The 27231-nt window shown below is 44.3% G+C and overlaps 2 protein-coding genes across 2 annotated transcripts in view; one reads left to right on the top strand and one right to left on the bottom strand.

The window, feature by feature from the left end:
- The window catches only part of UBAC2 (UBA domain containing 2), an 88434-nt gene extending 62090 nt beyond the window's left edge, over positions 1-26344 (bottom strand). Inside the window, exons 1-4 of the mRNA XM_082778107.1 lie at positions 26180-26344; positions 20809-20936; positions 17093-17212; positions 16537-16643 (exon numbers count right to left, since the gene is read on the bottom strand). Coding sequence (XP_082634233.1) covers positions 16537-16643; positions 17093-17212; positions 20809-20936; positions 26180-26210 — 386 coding nt within the window. The 5' untranslated portion in view covers positions 26211-26344. The remainder of the gene's footprint in view (positions 1-16536; positions 16644-17092; positions 17213-20808; positions 20937-26179) is intronic.
- On the top strand, positions 10825-15355 carry GPR18 (G protein-coupled receptor 18). Its single transcript, XM_082753077.1, has 2 exons — positions 10825-10903; positions 13959-15355. Exon 2 carries the CDS (start codon positions 14003-14005, stop codon positions 14966-14968), a length of 966 nt encoding a protein of 321 aa, XP_082609203.1. The 5' UTR covers positions 10825-10903; positions 13959-14002; the 3' UTR covers positions 14969-15355.
- Positions 26345-27231: the final 887 nt, after the last annotated feature.

Below are 27231 nucleotides of genomic sequence, written 5' to 3'. Positions count from 1 at the left end.
ATGTACCTCCCTTCTAGAGAAGCTGGCTATGTGGAGAAACAATTTCTGACTAAATTTTTAAATTAATGTAGTGTTTAAAAAGTATATAGTCGCAGACTGAAATAGTGTCTGTTTTTAATTCACTAAGTTTTATATAACAGATAATAATCATAAATTTATCTTTCCTCTTCTCTCAGTCTCACGTTAAAAAGTTGGAAGGGTTGGTAAGAAGCGACCCTCTGCAGCTGCAGCCTTCCCCCAAGAGGCAAAATAAAACCAAACCAAACTGTTTTACCATTCCTGTTTCCTCACACATCATACGAATGAAGGGAATTGCTGCACCCAAACACATCCCTCCCTGATCTGCTCCCCCGATGGTGGCAGATAGGTGCTAAACCATTGAGAGATGCAAGCGGCCTCCCAGCAACCTGCCTGGCGCAGAGGTCCTTCGTCACAGACGCTGGGTCTTCTCTGTGTATTTCCTCACATTCCCAGCTGCAGCACGGAGATAGGTCCAACATCTCAGCTGGCACAGCTTTGTACAGGGCAGAGATTTGGGCTGATAAGGGCTTTTTGGTCTCTCCTCACAGATATTAAACACAGGGCTTGTTGGATAGGTTGTAGCGTTTTGCCACCCTCCTCTGGCTGAGGTTACAGCCTCTACAGCACCCATGCTTTAACCACAAGCATCCTAGTAGTCACCCCTGAACCCTGGGGTACAGTCATGGAGGGAAAAATCTCTCTTCTGCCTTCCAGCCTCACGTTCCCATTGCTTTCCATGCCCTGGTGCTGCCATTCAGCCACCCAGAAGCGGGAAGGCTCAAAAAATTCAGCCTGTGCAAAAGGATCCCTACAAAAAATGAGAAATACGCGTTTTTCTGTGCTTTTCTTTTACCATTATCTCCCTATAACCGCTGCCTGTAGGAAGTCAGATGACTTGTGCTGCAAGTGGTAGATAGGAGAGCACAGGCTGAGGCTTTGGGCTTGCTTTCTGAGTGGCGGCGTACACGTGAAGCTGCTCCCCCGTGCATGAAAACTGCACCTTCAGCAGGTGCAACAAAGCCACAAGTGTTTTCTTGCCCATTCCTTTAAAAGGCTCTGGTAGAGGGGTGGAGAATAAAGATAGGGAAATGGTATTTTGAACACACACCACTTTTTCCACTAGCCAAACGCAAGTCACAGCCCTCAGTTCAGAGTCTGCGTGGCTCAAGTTCCCTTACGCTGATAACCTATCACTTTGCATTTATAGCTATATATATTTTAAATCATTACTCTGTCCCTTCTGCCCCACGTATTAAGGTCTTCACAGTTCTCCTGAGACTGTAAATATGCTAGGTCTCACTTTCTGATCCTGTCCCATGACCCCAATTTCTTTTCACTGTTACTACTTATTATTTACTGAGCAGAAATTCCTTTGGTGGAGGTGATTGGCACAGATTGCAGACCCAAAATCTTTGGGGGGATGTGATAACTCACTCATAGTCTGGAAGCACATAACTTAAGCACTTAAGGTCGAAGATTTTTAGCTTAAGAATACCAGCAAACTGGATTCCTTTTTAAGCTAAAACACTTAAAAAAAGCAAGGTGACCATCTTTTCCTGTCGCTGGTTGAACACAATGTGGAAGGAGTGACACACATCTTGTCCTTCCCATTTACCCATCTCACACTTCCAGCACAAAGAAGGGGCTGTGAAACAGATGTGAAGATGGATGGACGTATGCACAGAGACTTGCTGTAGTCCCTCCTTTCCTTTGAATGAATATTTGCATGAACATCACTGGGATTAGTGCCAACACTCACCTCTCTTCACTGCAGCCCGAAGAAGTTACTTGAAGGAGGAACACGGACTTCCCAGCATAAGAGAGCAGGGGGCACAAACTGGCCCCCAGGAGGCTCCCCCTGAGCCCCAGGAGCACTGCTGTGCTGTGCGGGTGTGGGAGCCCTGGCACAGGTTGCCCTGAGAGGCTGTGGGGTCTCCTCCTTGGAGACTTTCAAAAGCCACCTGGACATGGCCCTGGGCAACCTGCTCTGGGTGGCCCTGCTGGAGCAGGGGTTGGACCAGGTGGCCTCCAGAGGTGCCTTCCAGCCTCAGCCTGAGTGGACAACTTTTCATTTATGATGGACAGCTAGTTCAAGAGGCCCTTGAGCAGCATATAACCTTAAAAGTGCAACCTTATACTGGGAACGGTCCGACTGGTAATGGGGATCAGCTTTTATCTCTGCATCTAATGTATACATTTATGACATACATTAATAGGATAGGACATCTTTCACACCTTGTGTTGGTCCCTGGCTTTAGCTCATCTTTGCTTTTTTGCCCCAACAACAACTCTGTAAATATTCCAAGGCCCAAGGCAGGAAACCATTTAGCTTGTTCATGACAAAACAGAAACGAAATAGAAAAGCTGCAGCAAAGAAGTGATTTCTTTGCAAAAATACTTCCCCATTAAGACCACCAAGCAACCTTTTTTCCCTTTTTTTTTCCAACTACAGGCCAAGGTGACTGCAGCAAAGTGATGACTAAACAAAACGGGTACATTCAGTAAGCATAAAATAAAAGCGAAGAGGAAACTTTAAAACAAAGCCATACCAAAAACTTATTTATACATAGTCTGCAAAGTCCTTTAACTCTGAAAAAAAAAAAAAAAAAGGCACATTCTAATTTCTTAATACTGTAGTGAAACAACCACAGTAGTTTTCTTACTGTGTCTATATGCACTGTCTTGTCTCGTGCCTATTTGTTTGTAAAGACCCGACCACGTACCTGTGCCTTCTCAGAAAACCACTGAACTCAGTGAATCAACTTTTGTCCATTTCCTTGGCAAACCATTGAGATTTTCTTTCAAGTATTTGTGGCTGCAAGGCCTCCTTTGTGAAGTTACTCATCTCCTTCTGTCCTAAGACAACAATCTTATACTCAGTTTTACAAGAACACCCAACAGACACGGTACCTCCTCATACGAATAACAACTCCAACTGAGTATTTATCCTTCCTTCTTCCTTTTTTCCCCCTACTCCAATCAAAAAACAATTATCCTACAGATCTGAGGAGAGGGAAGAAGATTCATGGACCACCATTAGCACGATGGCAGTTCATTCTGTGATGGTGAGGGATATTCTGCCTGCTTTATTACAGGATACCACATCCCTAATAAAAAAAAAGCTTCAGCAATCAATCCATGCTCGCAGCAGAACTTCTATGAATATCATACAACCGATATTTTTAGGATGTATTGACTGCTTCAAGACTGTTTTCCTTCAGATCAGGTAACACAGGGCACTACCATTAGTGAGTCGTGTCACAAACAATAGCCCAAATCATCATTTGTTCAGAACTGTTTGGCACAGACGTCTACAATTAGCTGCAGGATTTCCTTCTGAATCCCAGGGGGACTGCCACTTTCCTGTCTTCCTTTGCTGGGGTTGAACATGAGGAACAAACAAGGTGCTGCAGCTTCCTGAAAGAGGAAGGGGTAAAAAAAAAAAAAAAAAAGACCCACCTCCCAAAAACCAAACCAACCAATAAAAATAAGAAAAAAAAAAAAATCCATTCCAGTAAGGACAGAAAGAAGAGATTGTTTTCTTAGAGCTGACCATCCCCAAGCAGACTATAAATAACCTTCAAGGGTCAATTATCCAGCTAAAAAGGAGGCCTTCTACTCCCACCAGCAAGAAAGAAAGCTTCATGCATTTTCATGAAATAATTTAAACTTTCAGAACACAAACACCCACTCCCCCAGAACAACAAAAGTGCTGCAGTAAGAAAGTTGTTGCTGTTGCATCCAATTTTGATAGAGACACAGCAGACAAACAAAGTAAAACCAAGCCAGGGGGTTGCTGGCTTTAAAAGAAGGAGATTGTTTCATTTTTTAATATTTATCCTTATGTTATATCGTATCTCGAGAATAATGACAGATATGGTTCAATTTCTTCTTCCTCCACTAGGTGTCTTCTGATTCTCCACTTCTCCAGGGTAACTTCAGACAATGCCTGGTAAGGACATACTCACCAATTCATTCTCAGAATTGTATTTTTTTTGTCCAAAAAAATAAATGCAAGGAGACCTGTTGCAGGATGTGAAACGTAACTCTTTGAACACTATCCGAATTTGCAGTTCCACAGCTACAAGAATGATCTAAGCTGATGTACCACGAAGTAATTCCCTTCCACGGGAAGGTCAAAATGGTTTTCAATCTTTATAAGTGGTGTTCCTGTACAATTGGCAGAGTACTGGGGGTGTATAAAAGAATTACTTATACCTGTTTTTTTGGCTGTTCTACAGATCTGCTGCTACACGAGCTGAAGATCCATAGATGGCAGCATTGATGCAGTAATTAAACTTCACCACACCATCGGCCAAAATGCATTTCACATAACTTGTTTCTTACTGGAGGCTAAACCCCATTTCCAAACGCCAGAGATCTCAGCACCTGGCAGTGTATGAATCAGGCCATGAGCCGCCTGGCAGGAAAGAAAAGCCAGGTTTGAGATCACTACCAGAAGGTAGCGTGCCAAGTGCTCACACGGTAATTACGATGCTTCAAACCCTTTCATCTTGGAAATAAACTCCATCATCAGACAGCAATGAGCACCGTGAGCTATGGGCAGCTGCTCTATTTCTTATGGTTACCTGCACATCCTGTCAAAGCAGAAAGAAGGCGGCACACGGAGTTGTCCCCCACCCCTCGGCCTTTACTGCCCTTCCTTCCTCCACTGCACCTCGTCCAGAGCAGGTTGCCCAGGGCCTTGTCCTGGTGGCTTCTGAAGGTCCCCAAGGAGGAGACCCCACAGCCTCTCAGGGCAGCCTGTGCCAGGGCTCCCACACCCGCACAGCACAGCAGTGCTGCCTGGGGCTCAGGGGGAGCCTCCTGGGGGCCAGTTTGTGCCCCCTGCCTCTTGCCCTGGCACTGGGCTCCCTTGAGCTCAGAACTGGGCACAACTCAGGATCTCCTGCTTAACAATTTACCAGATGTGCTAGGACAAAAATAAAATGCATCACACCCAGTGTGATTTGGACGTACAGGATTAAAGTATTCAGACTTAGCTTTACTGGCTCTTCCTCTCGTAATGCCATCTGTAACAGCACAGAAACTGAATGCTTACATTACTGAATTTCAAACCCATGTCCTGCCTTATTCTGCTAGGCTTCTTGTTGGGATAAATCTCGTTAGTTCCAGAGCCTTACTGAGAGAGATTTGTAGTTGTAGAGTTAGTAAGCAAGTACCGAGTCCTCTGACAGGACCTGGCTCTGAACATACCTGGGATATGATCGATGTTGTCCAAGCCTAAAGCTTAAATGCATTTAAACGAGCAGCAAAGAATGGCACACTGGTCATCAGCCCTCACCGTGTATTTGTGTAGCACACCTGCACTGGTATTTTTCACACAGTATTAACACAAAACAAACCGATATGACAGAAGGGCAGGCCTGCAAGCCAGGTGCAATGTCAGTCATTTCTTGGACATCACCTGCTAGCACCAGCTCTGCTGTCCTCCTTTGCCAGCTCCCAGCATCAGCTGGATCTGTCCCAGCGCTCAGGTCCTGCTCTGAGCATGTTCACACTCACCTCTCCCTCCGTTTCCCTCCAAGAACAGCGCTGCACAACCCTGCTTCGTGCAGCCCCCCTGCTACGTGGCAGGAATTGGGCTGCTTTGCCTCGTCTGGGCCACCAGCACCAGCCCCTTCACCCTCTGCAACACCTCTCACGTCAGCTCCAGCCCACCCACAGCAGCACGCCAAGCTCCACAACCTCGATGCGTTACCGTGCTCCTTAATCTGTGCCAGAGACAGGTGGCACTGACGGAGGAAGACAGAAGTGCTGGCAGACTGTCACTTCACGACAGCGAGCTACCTGCCAGGGCTGGGCAATGCCTTACGGAGCGAGGTGTCCTTGCATTGAAAGGACAGGGCTCACCCTAATTCAAATAGCTCATGCAGCTCGCTCTGACTTCAGGTACTTTGGGTTAAATGCTTCACTGACACGCTAAACCATACGTGGCACTTATAAATCATTCAATTTATGATTGTACGTACCCAGGGTAGGAACTGAGCAGAGGCTGTCTGAGCTCCTGAACTCCGGAGGAGTCAAAATGATTTTCCCTGCTTCTGCACCAGCCTCCATAAAAAATCCGAGCACAAGCAGCTCTCCACAAAGAAATTTCTCTTGAAGCATTAACTCTACGCCTGGGAGGCATAGCAAGTCTCAAAACAGGATTCCTACGCACCTGAGACTTTTAAGAGCAGTTTAAGAGTAAAAACATCACACCCCATATACTTAATCCGGAAAGAAAAATTGAAAATGGTCTTCGAGACAGTGCTGAACTAACCTACTGCAGAGCTCCTGACAATACACATAGATTTTCTGAAAAGCTGAATATTCAGGCAGATTTTAAATAATTACAAAGTATCTGTCATGAGAAATCTGTAAAATTTGGAAAGGACAAAAAAAAGGTTACTACTGCAACAGAGAATTAGTGGAAAGCAGAACACAAAGACAATAATTTAAGAAACTTGCCAACAGCAACGTGAATTCATGGACAAGCTTGGAGCTGCTTTGGTATTTGCCATGAGGTAATATGTGACTACATACGTGCTGCTGTGTAACAAACTGCTGTCTCTAGTCTACTACTCACTCCACTGTCAGACAGCTAAGAGATGCAACTTTTCTTTCAGTAGGTTTTGGAAGCACTGCTTCTTTCACAGGTTGGCACTGCTGAACAGAGGGACTGCAGGTCTGATGCACTGTGTACTTTTAGGGTATTTAGTGACACGGGATGTATCCTGGTTCTTTGAGAAAAGGAGAAGAAAAAAAATCAAAAACCTTAGGAGAAATATGGAGAGACGATTTCATTATTGATTTTTTTAAAGGAAAAATCAGGAACTCCCTCCTCAAATCATACCAAATTCCAGCTAAATACAGATGAAAAAGCAGTATCTGACAGTAACCAGATGATGTCAGGCAGAGCTAACCAGGCTGCAGCCCTCTTCAGCTCTGTTCCCCATCCCATCAGCAACGCTGCACGCAGTATTTACTCACTCACAAGTTGCTGAATGAAGGAGGAGGGATAGCTACGGCACGAACCAGCCTCAAAGTCACACGTATATGGCAAATCTGGAAACAACTGCAACAAATGCACGCATTTAGTGCCACTACAACTTTTAAGCAGTGGTTTATTCCTAACCTACACCATACTACACAATATGGGAATTAAAAGCGAGGCACAACTTCATCAAGGTAGAGAGCGGCAACCCAAAATTGCATTTGTGAGCTCACCCACAACGTCAAGCTGGGAAGTGAACAAACTGGCACACAGGACAGAGCTTCTTCCTGTACCACTGGCTGTGCAAGAAGCTTCAGTTCTTTCTTTTCTGTGGGCCCAAAGGGTGCAAAGTTCAGAAGGAAAAGGTGAACAGAAGCTTAAGCCCGCTCTTCACACCGAGCTGAAAAAGAGAGGATTTTTTGTGCTCCTTCACGTGCAGAACTTTTCCGTATCAGATGGATAAAGCTTACTTACATGGGAAGTGGACAGGCAACACACGCACTGCTATACCATGAGTAAAGCACCAAGAAAGATAAAGCAAGCACTACATCGCTCCTGTAAAAGCAACAGCATGAAGACAATGCCTGCAGCTTTGCACTTTCACATCTTTCCAAGTGATGAAGCTGATTTCTTTTAACGCTTATAACCTGTTGGTGAAGTCAGGGTGGCAGACCACATGTGCACCCTGCCTTACCCTCAGACATGAAGCATGTTGGCTTGGCTTTGAAATACTCAGAAGTAGCTTTAAGACAAAATAATGCAACGAAAACCAGCTTTTCTCCCCGAACTTCAAAACAAAACAAACAAACAAACAAAGAAAAAACAATCCTGGATGGAACTGAGCGTTTATTTCAGTAAAAACAGGAGCAGTGGAAGTACTCACCCTGCTGAGGGAAACCAGTGCCAGACACTCATCTCTAGCTGACAAACCAGCACAGAATGAGCAGAAAACACAAACAGCAGCACAGCAGCAGGTGCTTCCTACAACAGCCACCAAGGCACCAGGGGAACGTAACGCAGCAGAGGGGCCAGCTACCTCTCTCAAACCACAGTCAGTGCAACTCTTCACTCGGGTGTTCCTGTCCCAGGGCTTACTCCTTTGCAGCTGCAGCCACCCTGAGCCAGGTGGCTGTGCCTGCTGCTCCTCTGCAGGCTGTGAAAAGCCCGAGGGGAAAGCTCAGGGAAGTTCACATGCTATGGGCCATCAGCCAGATGGCTGAGGTGCCACTAATCTCAACGTGGCTGTTGTATGGAAACCGCCGAGTTACATCCAGGTGCCTTCACAAGGCACTGCCTCCACTGCAGGGAGCTCAGAAGTCAGAATTGAGCCACACTCTTCAGACAAAATTAGGCACAGCTATAAAATGTCCTCCTTTCAGCCCTCCCCCAAGAAAAGAGGGACTTCACTGCATACAGTTTTTCCATTCCCAGCCTCAACATCTGGCTAGTTTGATCCAAACCTGGAATTAATTTGGTACTCCCTCTTTAGCTCTGGGGGCTGCTGTCTCACCATTTGCTTGCTCACGTACACTCCTGGTGCAGCTCAGGTTGAAAGGACATCAGGAGTTTTGTAGATTAGTTATCAAAAAATAAAATGCTCTCGTCTGCAAGAGTTTAAAAGCCTAGCTATTTTCTTTCAGAAGCTACACGCTCTTTTTTAAACCTTTTAAAAATATCCGTGTCACTGAATTTCAATGAACTTTCACTAAACTTGCAAACAGTATGAGTGACTCACCCTTCTGGAGCATGCTCCACAGTTGTTATGCTAACGGTAAAGCCACTTAACAGTTTTCAACACTGGTTAGACCTTCAGATGTTCTCTGTAAAATACAGCTTTTTAAGATACTCCTTAAGCCTAAAATATCAAGCGATCCTGAACTATTTATATTTCTATAGGATGGACTAGGCAGGATTGCCCAGCCAAACACTCATTGAGAGGTCTTTGAAATGAACAAATGAACACAAAAATAAAGTTTGGTACAGAATCATAAAATCATAAGGGTTGGGAGAGACCTCGAACCTCATCTGGTCCAGCCATCACGCTACCACCAGTGTCACCCACTAACCCACGTCCCACCTCTCCTTGAACACCCCCAGGGACGGTGACTCCACCACCTCCCTGGGCAACCCGTCCCAGTGCCTGACTGCTCTTTCTGAGCAGAAATGTCTCCTCATTGCCAGCCTGAACCTCCCCTGGAGCAACTTGAGGCCATTCTCTCTGGTCCTATCACTAATTACCTGTGAGAAGAGGCCGACCCCCAGCTCCCCACAGCTTCCTTTCAGGCAGCTGCAGAGAGCAATGAGGTCTCCCCTGAGCCTCCTCTTCCCCAGACCAAGCACCCCCAGTTCCCTCAGCCGCTCCTCACAGGCCTTGTGCTCCAGGCCCTTCACCAGCTTCGTAGCCCTGCTCTGGACACGCTCCAGGGCCTCAGTGTCCTTGTACTGAGGGGCCCAAAGCCGAACACAGCACTCGAGGTGCGGCCTCACCTGATTTCACGTGAAAAGTAAAGTATCAGTTCACCTGAAAAGTAAAGTCCAAATGTTTAAAGATATCACTAATCTACACACTGAAAACTATACCAAATCCCACCCCGTGGCTAGTTCAGCTGTCACAATGATCCATGCAGTACCACAAACCCATCCAACAGAGATAAGTTACGTGACTCCAGGACAGAGGGTATTTTTCCCAAAAGTTACTTTTAGCACTGGGTGAGGATCATCTGCCTACATCCTTCTTACAGTCAGCGAAGAGGACGGCCCCACAAACAAACCTGACTCTGGCTACCTCTGAGCTGCTGGACTTGGTTACTTCTGGCACCACGTGCACATGCTAGAAAATTCTTGACTGCACGTCAGGGGGAAACTGAAACATCGCTGCCCCCTTTCTCAACACACATCTCTTTTCACTTCATCTGCGGGGGAAAACAGAGGCAGCCAGAGGTAACAAGCTCAGCATAGCGTGCTGCCATGTCCTGAAGACTAAGAGACTTGCTGCTACTGAGCACTCTACAAAAACCCTGGAGTATCTCCTTCTCTGAATGGTTTTTTGAAAGGTTGGGTCTTTTTTTGAGAGGACAGAGAGAAAACACAGGGAATCAGCCCTCCTTAGCTGTTAGCCATTGTGAATATTCCCATCCCGTCACCAATGTCTATTGTAGTGACACAGTTTAATGATCTTACTCCATTTTAATAACAACTAAAAAACCTCTTCATACGGCATTTTTCTGCAAAGCTGTTAAACAGGCATGTTCACATTTCAGAGAGCAAATAAAATACAGAAACACTGCTGTTATGTTGGTAACACGTGGTCAGTACAGATACAAACCAAGCTATGTATTCAAGTGAATCAAACTTCTCATTTCAACAGTAGGGAGTTGCTGTCACTTTCAGGCTGACTGCTGTTCAAGGCAATAAAAATAAAATGGGGATTTCCACAAAGCAGACTGCAGTCTGCAGAGAATACTTTAACGCTGTGCTTATTCGAAATTTTTACATAACCAAGATTTATATTCTTGCAGTTGCCTTTGTGTATAAACATCAACCCCCCAAATGCTTGCATTATACCACAAATAATTAAAAATTTTTAAAGGATATGTAGTACAAAAGCCTAACCTGACTACACTGGAAATGTTATAAAAGGCACCAGAACTATTAGTTCACACATACTGCAAGTTCATACGTATGTATGTGAAATATTCACAAGCAACATTTATGCATGACCAATAAAAAAGCTCTGAACTGGCTGGACTGCGTCACTGCTTCCTGCCTGCAAAGAGCTATTTTAGCATAGTGAAGCTGAGCACAGAAGAGGAAGTCCAAACCTTCTACAGATTCGGGGCTATGAGACGAGCATCGCTGAAGAAACTCTGTAGTGCACAAAAGGTAAGTAACGAACCATTATGTTGTACCAGCAAAGTGACTCGGATGTTTCTGTATGGGGCTAAGGTAGACTCCTTTCTTCAGAGGCTGAACACAGGCACATATCGTAGGACTAACGAATAGAAATGTAAGTCGTTAATGCACTTAACACCTCTGAATTATCAGCAGCATTCTATAAATAACATTTAAAGCAAAATGAATGCATTTGCAGAAACAGTCCCTTAAGCGCTGTTGTTCAGGATTTTTACAATAGATTTAAAAATCTTTAATGAAAACAAATATTTTTATTTACTGGTAATATACTTATTTATGCTTTTAGTTATTAAACATAGTCACTTATTAAACTATAATCTTGTTGCTTGATCTCTCTGTGATTCCCTGAAGGCCATATCCTCCTCATGGAAATGTGTGAAAGTGTAAGGGATACACAGAGAAAATAAAAGGGGATGGGAGGTTTGGACAAAGAGGTACACAGACGATCCTTTAAACAGAATCGCTGTTCCCTCACTCATAGTAAAAATCTAGAGGAAAAGAATTAATTCTGATTTTGTCCTGAAAGTTTGTGTTCTTGTACGTAGCACCCATAGGGGCTTTACAATTCGTGTTAGTCATTAAGGACCTCAGCCATAATTGAGAAACTAGAGCAGGTTGAGAAATTGAGAAACCGTACGGACAAACGTCAGGTCAGTCATTCAAAACTACCCCAGACACCTGGACACCAGCGATTCCAGGGACTTCAGCAAGTGCTTTTATCAATAGAAGTGTTCCCATTATGAAATCTAACATCTAGAGCAGAACTGTCCAGCCACAGGCACCTGAAGATCTGCTTGGGCTGATCTGTGAAGACATCAACCTGCAATCCATGCAAACAAGTACTAATAGAGGAAAAAAAACCACAAAACTGACTAGTTGCATTTGTGTGTATAATTGCAGATAGCTAAGTATTCACCTTTCTTTTTCCAACATCATTGTTTCTTATCTACATGCTTATTTATATATTCTTAAAAAGTTCATTTTGGATAAAAACATTAAGCCAATGCTGACATGCATTTAAACCCACAATGTTTGGAAACACTGACTTCAACAACTAAACCAAATCGTAAGACCTCGCTGTTAGAATATGCCCATTCTTTGATGCATCTCAAAATTGGCACAACCTTGAAATAACCTGCAAATAAGCCACAGGTTTTCCTGTTACAAGCTTGAGTCAGATTCAGCTTCCCCTCTTCCCATCAACATCAACCTGCAGGTCATTTCAGGAGCAGGACCTGACTAAAAACGACTACAGTCGCTGCAGGTCCAAAGAGAAGAAGAGCAAAACCAAAACCCACGTTACTTATTAACACTCATCTATAAAGAGTCAATTCTTCTACTTATCCTAATATTAGTGCTCAGTTTACCTGCTAAGTCCGTCAGGATCTTGATATAGGTAATAATACACTATGTCATAAACAACTATTAGCAAGAGAAATCACAAGGAGAAAAAGAGGATTCTGAGGATTTGCTGTTGTTGTTGTTTTTAAGTTTATGAGGACTTTAACTGTACATATTTAAGATTTTTTCACATTAAACATTAGCACATGTTTACTATATGCCGGCACACAGCCTTGCTGAAATAGCTGGGGCCATGCTGTTTTGAAATGAGGTTTCTCAAGCATTTCCAACGATGCCAAACTCTTAAAATGCATTTCTAAGAGTTTAAATGGATTTTTTTCTAGCAATATGTGGACAATTTTAAGTAACAGTAATAAAAGTGGGGCAGTATGATCGATAATATTTCAACAGAGCTACCAGCATGTGCTATATCCCAAGCAGATGGTGGTTCAAGCCATTATAGTTGTTCCTATAGCACTGTGTAAGGTACCTGGTAGGCACTGCAATAAAAGCACAGAACACAGGAGGTGTAACAGTGAGCTTCTGTTTTAATGCATTCTCCACTCTGGGGGGTGAAGCTCACAGGAACCATGCATCATTCTTCTCTTGAGAAAGCTGTGGTGCCTACATGCTGCTATAGGAGTTACGTAGCTGTTTGTCACAGGTAGGAAGGTCGGACAAAAACAAACTCACTCTTTCCTTCTCCTCTTCACAAAGTTGCCGCAGGGTTGGGTAAAGGGTCAAACAGGACAAACCCTCCCATGCAAATTCACAGAATGGTGATAAAACCGAGAGACAGGAAAGTGGAGGAAGGGTGGGTTAACAAAAAGCACCCATGCAACCACCAAGTATGTTCTGGCATCCTCAAATAGCTCCAGAGTAAACCAGGGGACAAGCTCTTTCTGCCCTCAGAAGCTGAGCTTGCACAATGACAGATTTCAAACTCCTGGCTGAAGGAAGCAACGCTGCTGCCTCTGGGGCAGCTGGCAAATACCTACCTCAGCAAACAACTCTTCCCAAAAAGTGCTGCTCACACAGGCGCTGGTTGGAGTTTGTGCTGCTTCCCATCTTTTTATTTTGTTTTAAACGGGAAGGCTATAAACCTATTCATCTCGTCCGTATGTCAGATGGCTCACTCTGAAGCCCTGGGATTAAATACTTTATTCGAACTTACAGAGCTATTGAGATAGCTTTCCAATGGCTTTTATGAGCAACAGCATGCACCTATTCTTTTGGGATCTAAGTAGTTCCTACACAAATAAAATGCAAAGCAAATACTTCATTTTGCATATCCAAATGTCACTACATGCCACGCTCCCTTATTTCTTTTCGTAACTAGTCATTAATTTTTCAACAGGGACAACTTGAAAAAAAACAGTCTCTTTAGAAAATAGCTCTCGTACTTCAGTCACAGCTGTTTCTATCTAATTATCAGCTACTGAAGCACATTCAAAATAGTTGGGCAATCCTGACTTTCTCATTCCTCTGAAGGAATTCAGCATATTTCATTAAAAGCAGCTTATCCATACTATTCCTCACAAGCCTGGCAGTACACAAACTTTCTTCATGGCATGGTATGGATCTGTAGTCATTGTTAAACCCCATCCTACGAAAATCCCCCTTTGTTTTTAAAGACAGTTTCCGCTTGTCTGAGAATAATTTTTCCCACTCGATCTATTTTCAGGGTTCTTATGGGGTGCAACAACTGTTCCTGAATTCAGTTACAACATGATGCCTGGAGATCACCACCCTGAAGAATACAGGATTGCATCACTGGTCTTCTACAGCTTTATATTCACAGTGGGACTGTTGGTGAACGCCACCGCACTATGGGTTTTCAGCTGCACTACCAAGAAGAGAACGACGATAACTGTATATATGATCAACGTGGCACTGCTTGACATGATTTTTATATTTTCCTTGCCTTTTCGGATAGTCTACCACGGGAAAGAAACATGGCCTTTTGGAGACGCATTCTGTCGGCTCATCAGCGCTTTGACTGTGTTTTACCCAGCCATTGCTCTGTGGTTGCTTGCTTTTATAAGCGTTGACAGATTCATGGCTATTGTCCAGCCCAAGCATGTCAAGGAACTGAAAAACACAAAAAAAGCTCTGCTGGCTTGCACTGGCATCTGGATAATGACCCTTGCAACAACTTCCCCACTGCTGTTTCTACATTCTGACCCAGACAAAGCCTCGAATTCGACCACCTGCCTGAAAATGCTCGATATCATCCATTTGAGGGAAATAAATATGTTGAACTTTTCCCGACTGATATTTTTCTTTCTGATTCCCTTGGTCATCATGATGGGGTGTTACCTCGTCATTATTTACAACTTTATCCGTGGCAAGACTTCCAAACTGAAGCCTAAGGCCAAGGAGAGATCCATACGAATCATAGTTACTCTGATTGCTCAAGTACTCGTCTGCTTTGTGCCCTTCCACATTTGCTTCGCCTTCATGATGCTGCAGAACGAAGACACAACTTACAACCCCTGGGCAGCCTTCACCACCTTCCTCATGAATCTCAGTACCTGCTTGGATGTTATACTGTACTATATTGTTTCCAAACAGTTCCAGGCTAGAGTCATCAGTGTGATCCTGTATCGCAACTACCTTCGAAGCGTGCGCAGGAAGAGTTTTCGAACTGCAAGTGTAAGGTCACTCAGTAATGTGAATAGTGAAATGATATAAAGAGAGGAAAACTGGGGGAGTTTTGTATCATAAACAAGTGATTCTCTTCTCAAATTCTAGCATTTTGGCTACACTGAAAAATGTTCTGTAGCCAGAAATAAGAGATGTTTGTTGCACTGTATGAGAGACGTAGAATTATAACAGCGCCTCTTCATATTTGCTCAACAGCTTCTGTAAACCTGAAATGAATTAAAACCTAGTAGCTGTGTGAAACTGTCCACCACTTCTGTCATCTCAGAAAACTGTGAATATTGCCAGACAACAAAAAGTGACTATTAATGTAATAAAACACAGACAACACTGAAAACCTGTGATGCAATGTATCATATATCGTTATATTTGCACAGCCTAACAATCACAAAACAGTTGCATATCCCACACGCCTAAAATCAGCTTCATTCTGTCAAGATCAGTATGTCAGTATGATTAAAAGAGGATGAACATGGAGGAAACATTTCTTTCACCTAAAATTTTCTTTGACACAGATTTCTGCTAACTGACAGCAGCTCTGGCAGTCACAGATAAAAGCATGGTAGTTGAACTGTTCATTAGCTCCCTGTGGGTGTGATGTGCACATTAATTACACTCTGCTCTTGCACAAAGTATCTTTTTACACGGATGAAAACACTGACTTTGTCTAGACATACTAGTAGCTTACGTCCCAGCTAAAAACCATCAAAGTAGCAAACATGGTGAGTAACTGCAGCACTAGTCAAGCTTTAGACTCCCTTTGAATACTCACATACTACAAGAAATGTATTTTTCTAACACCAACCACATGTTTTTTCTTCCTCATTAAATCAGCCTTTAGCTACTGTCAAGAGTCACACTAAAAAAGTAAAGATCAGAAAACCTTGTATAGTGTTCAGTATTAAAAATCTTGCCCCATGAGCTTTTATTGCTACCTCAGAGTATGCAACACATGGGAACTCAAGTCTTATGAGGCAGGCTCATCTTGCTTATCAGAAACTTAACCACAAAGGCTCTGCAAGCTCTATGGTTCTACCATAGCACATACACCTCCTATTATTAACTGCAGAAATGTCAAATATAGGTTACACAAAACTCAACCACTAAGCACCTTAAAGCTTTAAGAACTTCACATGCAAACAGTAAATGAAATCATGTGCTCCAGCATTCAGGTTTTTGAAACACACATATGAAATACCTGTATGAAGTGCATATAATTGTATATGCAGTTAAAAATTAACATAAATATATGAATTAGAGTTATCTTTTTATTTAAGAAAGAAATCAGCACCAAACTGATTTCAGTTTTCAGGTTTCCTGAACAGAACAAAAGTAACTATGGCAATAATTTGTGCGTTGTAAGCCACTTTCCGATCATGCTGACAGTAGATCTGGGCCTAACAGAATGGATACATCATCAAGTGTTTTGAACAAGTTAACCACAACTGCAAAACAAATGTTGGAAAATGTTTGTGGTATAACTGGTACAAAAGAGGACTACGTTTAGGTTACACAAGGAAAGTTTTTTAATTAAAATGTGCACCAAATATTCCCTTAAAACCATGCCTCAAATAACCAGCTCATTAGGAGTTACTTACAAACCAGAAGGCAAGCTGCTGATGGTGATGCCAAATACATACTGAGCAATTTCTACCAGGAGAAGATCAAACAAAGCTGAGAGCATCCAAGCACCCAGTAAAAAGGACTGGAAAGAGAAAGTTTGAACTGAATGAATTCAACAGTTCAAAAACAAGAATTAAATATATCTTTTAATAAATAAGAAATGCACTACACTAGTTCTATCAACACAAACATAATCTTTAGCACAGCATATTTCCAGATACTTGCTGTTATATGCTGATATTTGTTTAGGTACTGAAAAATAAAAAAGAGTTTGGTTCCAAAATCAAATTCTATGGGTCTGACAACTTGCAACTGATATAGATACAAACTTAGAATGAACCACTGATCATAACATGTTACAAATATAAATTCTGACTTAAGGAAACCCAATTCACTTTAAAACGTCTTAGCATATACGTCCATGCAGAATATTAATAATAAAAATTGCAATATTAATCCAATACGACAAGATTCTGAACAGTGCAGAAAACAATTTCTGTTAAAACAAAACAAAACAAAACTGGAACTTACCGAAAATTTTCTGCTGCCGTATCTTCTTTCAAAAATTCTAAAGTTGTAAATGAGCAGACTGCTGCAGAATGTGTCTTTCAGATCAAGACATATTGCTCTCCCACATACAAGTCTCCAAATCTAGAAGGTTAAACATTGCCATGTTAAGTCTCTCTGTCCTCACAGAAGTCTTTAGAGAGTTTGTGCTCAGAGTGAATATACATGTAATACTGAAGTCAAAATAACAGAAATGTAGTGCAGCACGTAAGAAGGAAAATAAGGGACTTGAACATTACAGAGTTCAGGAAGTCTTTTCAAAAATAAAATGTTTTCAAGAAAGATGTCTACCTGCTAAAACAAACCTGCAATTTTAATCAACTCAAATTTTCATGTCCCTACTTCACATTTGCAAATAAAAAAGAAAATAACACGTAAATTGCAGAGTTATAGAAAAAAATATTTTTGAAGTGAGCTCCAGAGACCATCTAATCCAGTGTTCTGCCCTCAGTAGGACTAATTAGATCAGCTTGCTTGAGGCCACGTCCATTCAAGTCCTGAACATCTTCAAAGATGGAGGTTCCTCAACCTCTCTTGGCAACCTGTTGTAGTTCTTGGTCATCCTCATGGTTAAGAAAAAAAATAAACCAAATCCTTTTATCTAGGCAAGATTTCCCATGTTCCAACTTGTGTCTGTTACCTCTTGCTCTACAGCAGTGCACCTCCAAGTCATATCCAGCTCCAGCTTCTCAATCAGCTACCTGTAAGACAGCAATAAGGTGTCTCCTCTCTGCCTTCTTCTCTCAAGATCTGGGCACAGCCAGTTCTCTCAGTCTCTCCTTCTGTGTCACATACTCCAGCGCTGTCTTGCTGGACACACTCCAGTTTCACAGAAACACAGAGCAGCAGAGGTGGGAAAGGACATTCCTGTAAGTCAAGTGCTGTAATACCCGGTTCTACCTCATGCTCACAACCCCAAAACAAAGGACAACACTCCAGATATGGTCTCACGAGGGCTGATTAGAAGGGAAGGATGGCTCCACTTGACCTCCTTGTGATGGCCTTCCTACGGCAGCCCATGATGCTGTCAGCCCTTCTAGCCACAGCGCTGCATTTGCTGTCTCGTGTTCATCTTGGTCTCCACTGAGACTCTCAGGGACTTCTCTGTAAAACTGCTTTCCAGCTGCTCAACCTTGCAGCTTGTTCTTTATGTGCCTGAAAATGATTTCTAAGAGGATTTGCTTCATCACCTTCCCAGGGAATTTGGTAGTTCCTTTGGTAGGTTACAGGTAGAACCTGTAGTTCCCCAAATTTATTTTCTTTCCTTTCCTGAAGACAGGAATAACACCTGCTTTCCTTCAGCCCCCAGGAACCTTCCCTGATCACAATGACCTGTCAAAGATAGTCCAGAGTAGCCTCACAGTGACATGAGCCAACTCCTCCAAAACTTGTAGATGTACTACACCACCGAGTCCCATGGACTTGCACATGTGCAATTAGTTTAATTGTTCTCTAGCCTGATCCTCCTCCAGTGAGTTTTAGTCCTTCTTGCTCTAGACTTTCACGCTGGTCTCAGAGGCTTGGAATTGGTCAGGTGAACTCCACCTCTTCCAAGTAATCCTCAGAGACAGTGCCACAAACACAGGGACCAAGGTAAGGACAAATGGCCTGATGTTACCTGGATCCTCCTTCCTGAAGATGCCTTTCTCCAGTCATCAGGCACCCCCACCGATTGCCATGAACTTCCCCAGATGCTAGAAAAAGGTTTTGCAATTACATTTCCAGCTCCTCTGGCACCCTCAGAGACATCCCATCAGCTTGTAAGAATACAGGTTGGGTAAGTGACCCCTAACTCTTTCTCTCTATGATGGATACCCCTTTGCTCCCACAGACTCTGCTAGGAGGCTTAGAGGCCTTGGAGGCCCGAGGGCAAAACATACTAGCAGAAACCATTAAATACATCAGCCTGAGTATCTCTTTGAGTACCTCAGCCTCGTGCCACAATGAGGACTGGGCTGACAGTCTCCTCAGGCCTTCCTTTTGCTGCAGATGTGCGTCCAGAAACCATCCTTGTTGAGCTTCATCTTCCTTGCTGGTTTCCAGCTCAGGTTTGGCTCTCCTAACTCCCGTTCCTAAGTCACAGCCTGCTAGGCATTCTCCACTCAAGGCCTTTAACCCTCAACCAACACTTCTGCTCCTAATTTCCCTAGTATATTAACGGACTGAACAAGAAGAAAGAGGTGGGACCTCACGGTTCCAGTCATCCCATGTCAAGATGGCCAGCATTAAAACCTAGCCAGAAGCTCTCCTAAACACCAAACTGGCAGGGCCGTACCCCTCCAGCCGAACATTTCACGACACACTAACTGACCTGCCCTCTCACGGACCTCCAGGCTTCTACATCTAATTCCTCTTTACTTCAGCTAGCCTAAAAAATACCTCACCCTAACGTAACTTCATTTCACACACAGCTTCTTCACTGCTCCGGAGGGTCTCCGTTATGAAGATAAAGATCTTCTAGTTTTCAACAGCGCATCATGCTTCGCCTTCCAAACCAAAAGCGCTCTCAAACTGCAGGCTTTACTTCCTATGCTGTGCACCAGCTTTAACAGGTGTTAATATCTGATATGCTGAATCATGAATATTAGCAGCAGGTAGGAACTTAGTGGTATTTTTTCCCTGATCTTGGAGATGCACAGACACAATTACACATTAGATAGCCTACTACGACAATAAATCAAACAGTTATTTCGGGAAAGAAAAAACAACACACTATAAATTCCCCAAAGCATCACAATAAAAATATCATAGCTTCAAAAGATACTCACAAAAGTTTACCCTTTAAGACACAATGCAGATGGTTTCTTTGAATAAGACACAGCTACTAATCTTTTTCAGCAGCTCAGACAAATGGAAAGAGAAGACTTCTAAAGACAAATGTCAAAAAACAAACTCCAAACCACAAAATTTCCTTTTAAAACACTTTATCTAGTCACTTCTATATGCTACAACTGACATAACATCAATTAAGGATTCCAATTAAGGTATCAAAGATCCCTTAATTAAGCTCAGAACAAAGTCTTACAAGGTGTAATGCCCAAAGGATAAGGTTTCCCAGTTTGAACTGGGAATAAGCTACAAACACCCAATAAGGCAGCTAACCAAATCAGCAGGTTACTTTGGAGCGTGACAAATTCTCCGACGTGGGATTCCTGAATGAGAAGCAGCAGTTCTCCTCAACAGGAAAATTTTAGTTTCCCATAACTTACTGTAGCAGAAGTTACAGTGTGAAAGTTATGGCCTCTGATGCTAAAATAAATGGTGTATTATCCAGAGCAGCTGAATACAATATCCTCAAAAACTAAGCAGAAGAAGATATTGTCATTCATACCAAAACTCTTATATTACTACAGAGGTTAAGTCACGCTTGGTTCACAGCAAGCTTCCCAACTGGCAGTGGCTGGAAGGAGAGACGACAGAAAAACAAGCATTTCGCAGACAAAAGCGAGAAGTGAAAGGCCATGTTGATGGTTTCAGATCAGTTTTTCTCACTTCAACCAAAAGTAGGTAATGGCCTGTTACACGCAGTGGCCTACTGGGGTGACATAATAACAGCTAAGAGAGAGCTGCTCTGCAACAGTAAACACAGATAAAGAACCAGTTGAGAAATAGACTGGGGAAAATGGCACAGAAGAGAGTATTTTGCAGTCTCCTTCCACACAAAATTAACCGACCCTTACCTGAAAATCCTCTTTTATAGCTTGTAGGTTGTATGCAAAGAACTTCTGGTAATGTTGGAAGAGCAGAGTCAACAGGATTGAGATGGCACTTGGGACTAATAACAGGCTCTTTGATAAAGGTGCTTTATCTTAAAGACAGAAAACAAACAAAAAGGAGCCATTTTAGAGAAAAATCTCTGACATTTGGACAAGCGATTGGAAAACAGTAGTGCATTGCTTCATTTTTTATCTGATCAACTTCCCTTGTAAATAGATATTCAGCCATTCATCCTCAGCTGTTGGCATAGTGGCTGCAACAAAACAGCAAGGAAGATGGTAATAGCCACCAAAGGCAAGATTTTAATCATGGCACAATCCTGCTGCCACCAAAAATAGGGTTATTGCTATGTATTTTAAGCATGGTCCTCATCCAAGCACTAACCGATGACTTCAGGAACTGCTGCAGGTGTCATATCGGGAGGGCAGCAAGCCTGGCTGATTTTTTGTAATGCAAGAAAATTATCCATCCTTCTATTTAGCCTCTTTCTTTGCATTTTTTTGCTCTCAGAAATAAGGTCTATAGTCATTAGATGTCCTTTATTATTTATTTTTTTCCAATTTTTCATTTGTCTGATTTAGTTTAATGCTTAAAAAAAAAAGTGTGAAGCCATCAGAGTACTGAAAACACTGTGGGGAAACAAGCTGAAGCTGCCTCCAGCTGTGAAAGTTACTGTGTACACAACACATTCACTTGAAAACCAACACTCCGTTAGTTAATTTGACTTAGTTAATACTTCTTAACGTGAAAAGGTCAGCTTTTTAACCTGGATGCAACAGGTATTTGAAAGCAACCCCTACAGAAAACAGTGGTAGACATTTCTGAACCAAAGTTTGATCAAACTTGGTGTTTTACTATTAAATATATTTACATTATTTCATGAGTTTAAGTATTGTTTACAACAATTCATTAATCCTATCAAAATTTTCACAAAATGATCAAGTTACAAAAAAAACAATCCCACATGTTAGGCAAATCATAGGATTTCCTTCCAGGACTTAGTATTTCTGTATAGCTTTTATGCTTGCATTTAGATTTCACTGCAATTTCCATATCATTCTATCACTGTTACATTGCAGTTAATACACATCACAATACTTTATCACATCAAATTCATTCCCAGTTTAATTCTGTTCAAACACCACCACCAGAACCCAACCCCAAAGCGCAAACACGTTTCGGATACAATCCTCCTTTTAGCTGCCAGCTCAGACACTTTAAACCTTGTTACAGCAGAGAGGTATTTATTTTTTTAAGCACGTCACCAAGTGAAAAGCCACAGAAGCAACCGAGCCATTAATGTGACAGTCACCCACAGGGAACATCACATGGGTAACGGAAACTTCTACTCTCAGGCTTCTCAAAATGTCAGCGTGGTTGACGGGTTTATTCTTGGCCATTGACATGAAGAACGATAAACACTCGGATACACGGCGCAGCTCCTGAAATGTTTTGTTTTCAGGTGTTTCAGGGTGGGAGGCAGTGGTTTGCTTTGCCACTCAGGAGCACTCAGATCCCTATGCTAATACAAGTGCACGCAAGTAGAAAAAAAAAACACAGTGCCTCCATGCCATGGAAAGGATGCACAACAAAAGGATAAACTCATTTTGACCCCAAAGAGTTAAAATGCATCAAGTGTTATCTTCAAAGACCTTGGAATACGTTTCCAGTCCCAAAGCACCTCTTCAGTGACGATTTGCCCAAGCAACAGGCAACCACAGCACTGCTGCTGCAACATGAGTCCTGAGATCTCGTCTAAGGGAACGACCTAGAAAAGCACCCTCCTGTACTCTGTTGGTTTTCCTCCATTCAGCTGTCATGCAGATATTCATCTATTGTACTCCAAGATCTGGCCAAGAAGCACCAAGAAGCTTCACTTGCCTGAAGAGAGACTTCAAAACGGTTGGAGTTTTCAAGGACTCTTGCCTGTTTCTTTTCCCTCCAGATGCAAGCTTGCTAGCACATCAAAACAGAAATACCATTAAGAGCATAAACACTTCCTTTGAATGCATGGAAACCTTGCTCAGCCTTTATTGTAATGGTTGCTGAAACCCACCATTAACTACTCATATCTAAAAATAACTTTTCTCAGTCTTTCCTAGACACCGTGTGCTTTTGTGAGAGTGGAGCAATCGTACCAGATCAGAGGAGCAAAGCTTGTCTTTACCGTAACCACACACTGGGGGCAAATCAGAGCACGCTGCGGAGGGAGGACAAGAAGAGACACTAACACTTGTAACACTGTTTGAGGAATGTGGGAGATGCCATAAGAGCGCACAGCAGCTGTAAGGATGGGACTTCACCACGTGATGAGTTCTCAGAGTTTGGTTAATCCACTTTTTTTCCAGTTCTTCATCCTTTGGGGAAAAAAAAAAAAAGCAATACCAGAGGACCCTGCAAAAACCCTGATGTTACTGCTGCCTGGAAGTGTAACATGACTGAATGAAACACTTTTCTGGGTCAGGAGAGCAACTCTTGTGTCTGGTCTAGACCCAGAGCACAGACACAGGAAGGGGATGCTGCGTTCAGCCTGTCGCTTCACACCGTGCTCTGGTGGCTCATCATTGTGGTGCCTGCAAGACAGCACAGCAAGAAGTGTGGCTGCAGGGATGAGTTTTCATACAAAGCTTATAAACTTAATGCAGAGGTTGTGGGGTGAGTCATGTTACTACATACACTTAAGAGGACACAAGAAAGCTAGCCTATACTCTTGGTCAAGGCTTAAAGGTCCCCAAGACCAAAGGATTTCAGTCTTGCAGAGGAAGCACATTTGGCAGGAAGAAAGCCCGTAAAGAAACCAACTGTGATCATGTTGAAACCTATTATGACAAATCTATTATAAGATGCAGGTAAGCCTGTAATCAAACCAGTTACCTACACATCTGCTGCTAAGTAGCTGCTGGCTGTATCCTAGGTCACAAACTACAGCAGCTAAGAAAAGAAAAGAAAAAAAAAAAAGAAAACCGTGGTTTTTAAAAGGAACATTTGAAAAAAATAGAAAGTGAAACAGGTTGAAGTTAACCAAAACATTCATCTAGCCGAGCAGCCTCCTCTTCCTCCCACCCGCAGCGCCGATTACCATACTACTATTAGCACACACGCCGTCGGAAACGTCAGGTATGGCTGCACCACAACGCTGCGGAGATCCCCAGGCGAGCCCGACACGAGCTGGCTGTGCAGCAGCAGCAGCACCACAGCCACATCTTTGCGGCGTGCAGCGGCTGGCTCGCTGATCTCGTGTGGCTGCACTGTTCCCAGGGCTGGAGCCAGCGTTTCGAACCACGGCACGCTGTAGCAGGCTGATGCCCAAGCCCATTTGTTTTCCCAGATGGTATTGTACTGCCTGATGCTGTCGTGCACACGAGCCTGATACGTTCAACAGGTAGGCTGCCCAGGGAAGTGGTGGAGTCACCATCCCTGGAGGTCTTTAAAAGACATTTAGATGTAGAGCTTAGTGGTATGGGTTAGTGGAGGACTGTTAGTGTTAGGTCAGAGGTTGGACTGGGTGATCTTGGAGGTCTCTTCCAACCTGGATGATGCTGTGACACATCCTTCCTTCAGCCATATCACAGCTGCTGTCCCACATTATTTCCCTGATGCCTGCTCACAGCACCCTTCAGTCCCGCAGGTTACGCAAGCAGAGGAGCAGCTCCTGCCTCGGGGACACTCGGCACACCGCCAGCATTGCGCCACGAGGGTCAGAGAGGTAAAGGCACACGTTGCGTTATTTTCTTCCCAGGGCGTGCCAGTTCCTTCAGTTATTTCAGATAGCCAGAGCAGCTTCCCCTACCGAGGGCAAACAGTCCTTGTCCCTTTAAATGGTGCTCTCTCGTTTCCTGATTCCCACCTCTCGTAGCTGTAGCACGCACCAGTTCTGTCTATTTTTACACCTCCTCAACCAAAATCGTGTGTGTAGGTGTCAGCGGCTCCCAGCACAGTCATCTGCTGTACCTGGTACTGCCTGTTAGCAATTCAGCAAAGCTGCCCCAGTAAGGACCTACTCGTCTGAGCTGGCTCACCTGTGTCCAGAGCTGGCCCACCTGCTTGCAGAAAGGGTTTACTTTTATAGGTCTCCTGTGCCATTTTTCAAGAACCCCTCTATTTACACACGTGACTTTAAAGGGCAGTGAACTAGGCTCTAAAACACTAGAGAGACACTTCAAAAAAGAACTCATCGTAACCACACTGCTCCAAATCACGAGACGTTTCCTTAGAAAGCGCACGGACGGGGTCAAGGACTTCGCCACACAGCTCCAGTTGCTCAAGCGTTATTATGAGAAAGTCTCATTTCGTCACAAGTGGTCAAGCTTGAAAGTGAATCCGAATCTGTGACGAAGCACTTGCATGCTCTGAATGCTCTCTGGATGCTGATGCCATCGTCACCTCCCTGAACTCTGGAGCCAGGACGTGAGAGGAACTTTTCTGCACTGCCGCCGACCAGAGCGTAGCATCTGCCAGCACCCATACATAGTACAGAGACCATCCTCACTCATCTCAAGGCAAGGAATAGAGAAATAGTTAGCCAAACATTGTTTGCTCAGCACAGCAGTGGTACTTCAGCAGAAATAAAATTTGGCCACCAACGACGAGAAGATCCATGTAACTGAAAGAACTATTTTCTCTAACCATAGCTAGATCTAGATATGATTTTTAGGACAGCTTTAACAACTGACTCTAAATAATGCAACAACGGCCTTACCCTGAATGAAGAACAAAACAACCAGGACATCTATAGCGTGTACATGGACTCCAGAAAAGCTTAGCTGAGCTAAAACTGCTCTGTCCATCGGCAGATTGTTAATACTGACTTATTGTTAGGTCAATAGTGGTCTGTTCAGGCCACCTTGTGATACAAAATCAAAGAGCGTTCAGATGAAGTGAGCCTGGCAGCATTGGTCTAGAAATCTGGAAATGCAGCTGCTCGGTAGCCTGCACATGCAGACACAAAGCTGAATTCCTTTTACTGGTGAAGTCAAAATACTGAAAATACTCCAGTTTTTGATTCACTCACTAGCACTCGAGGTCTTGTCCATGCATGCAGCCACAGATTTGCACCCAGAAACGTTAAAAAGCGATAAAAGGGAGCTCCGCTGCCTTCCTCATCCGTTTCCTACAGTCAGTACACCGCTCAGCAGCATCGGTCCACCAAAGTTCAGCCGTCTCTTCCGCCACATTTTGTCACATAACAAAAGCCACAACCATCTACAAGACGATCCCACAGCCCACCCGACCCCACGTCCCCTCCCTTACGCCTCCCCTGCAAGAAACGCCGGGCAGCCCGGCCCCAGCCCGGCCCCATCACGGCCCGGCCCCCCTGTGTGTGCCGGTACTCACACAGCCCGTTGGAGCCGGTGCTGGAGAACATGGCGGCGGCTCGGCTCGGCACTGCCCGGCACGGCCCGGCCCGGCCCGGCCCCGCGGCGCCCCGCAGGCCGGGCAGAGCCCCCGGAGCCGCGGCCGGCCCCGGGACTCGCGGCTAAGGCGGCCGCCAGGGGACAAACGCCGCCGACACACAGCGGCCGGCGCCCCCTGTCGGGACCGCCGGGAGGGAGAGGAGGAGGAGGAGGAGGAGGATGGGGGGGGGGGAGCAGCGTGTGCATGGCCGGAGGAGGGCGCTGGGGTGGGTTTGGGGTGCCCCTCATGGCAGGGACACCTCCCACCAGCCCAGGCTGCCCACAGCACCATCCTGCCTGGCCGTGAGCACCTCCAGGGATGGGGCACCCACAGCTTCTCTGGGCAGCCTGTGCCAGGGCCTCACCACCCTCACAGCCAGATCACAGAATCATTAGGGTTGGAAAAGCCCTCCAAGTTCATCTAGTCCAACCATCCCTCTGCCACCAGTGTCACCCACTAACCCATGTCCCCAAGCACCACGTCCAACCTCTCCTTGCACACCCCCAGGGACGGTGACTCCACCACCTCCCTGGGCAACCCGTCCCAGTGCCTGACTGCTCTTTCTGAGCAGAAATGTCTCCTCATTGCCAACCTGAACCTCCCCTGGAGCAACTCGAGGCCATTCCCTCTGGTCCTATCACTGGTTACCTGTGAGAAGAGGCTGACCCCCAGCTCCCCACAGCTTCCTTTCAGGCAGCTGCAGAGAGCAATGAGGTCTCCCCTGAGCCTCCTCTGCTCCAGACCAAGCACCCCCAGTTCCCTCAGCCGCTCCTCACAGGCCTTGTGCTCCAGGCCCTTCACCAGCTTCGTAGCACTGATCTGGACACACTCCGGGGCCTCAGTGTCCTTGGACCCAGTTAAAAGAAGTGTAAAGAATTTTCTCCTTATATTTACAGAATCACAGAATCACAGAATTTCTAGGTTGGAAGAGACCTCAAGATCATCGAGTCCAACCTCTGACCTAACGCTAACAGTCCCCACTAAACCGTATC

This window comes from Aythya marila (genome assembly GCF_965140915.1).
Source record: "Aythya marila genome assembly, chromosome: 1".
Classification (NCBI taxonomy): domain Eukaryota; kingdom Metazoa; phylum Chordata; class Aves; order Anseriformes; family Anatidae; genus Aythya; species Aythya marila.
The sequence above is the reverse complement of the archived record's forward strand: the minus strand, read 5'-3'. Positions and strand labels throughout refer to the sequence as shown.

Bases quoted from the DNA above. Each gene is read 5' to 3' on its own strand.
- GPR18 (XM_082753077.1), top strand. From the start codon at position 14,003: ATGATGCCTGGAGATCACCACCCTGAAGAATACAGGATTGCATCACTG.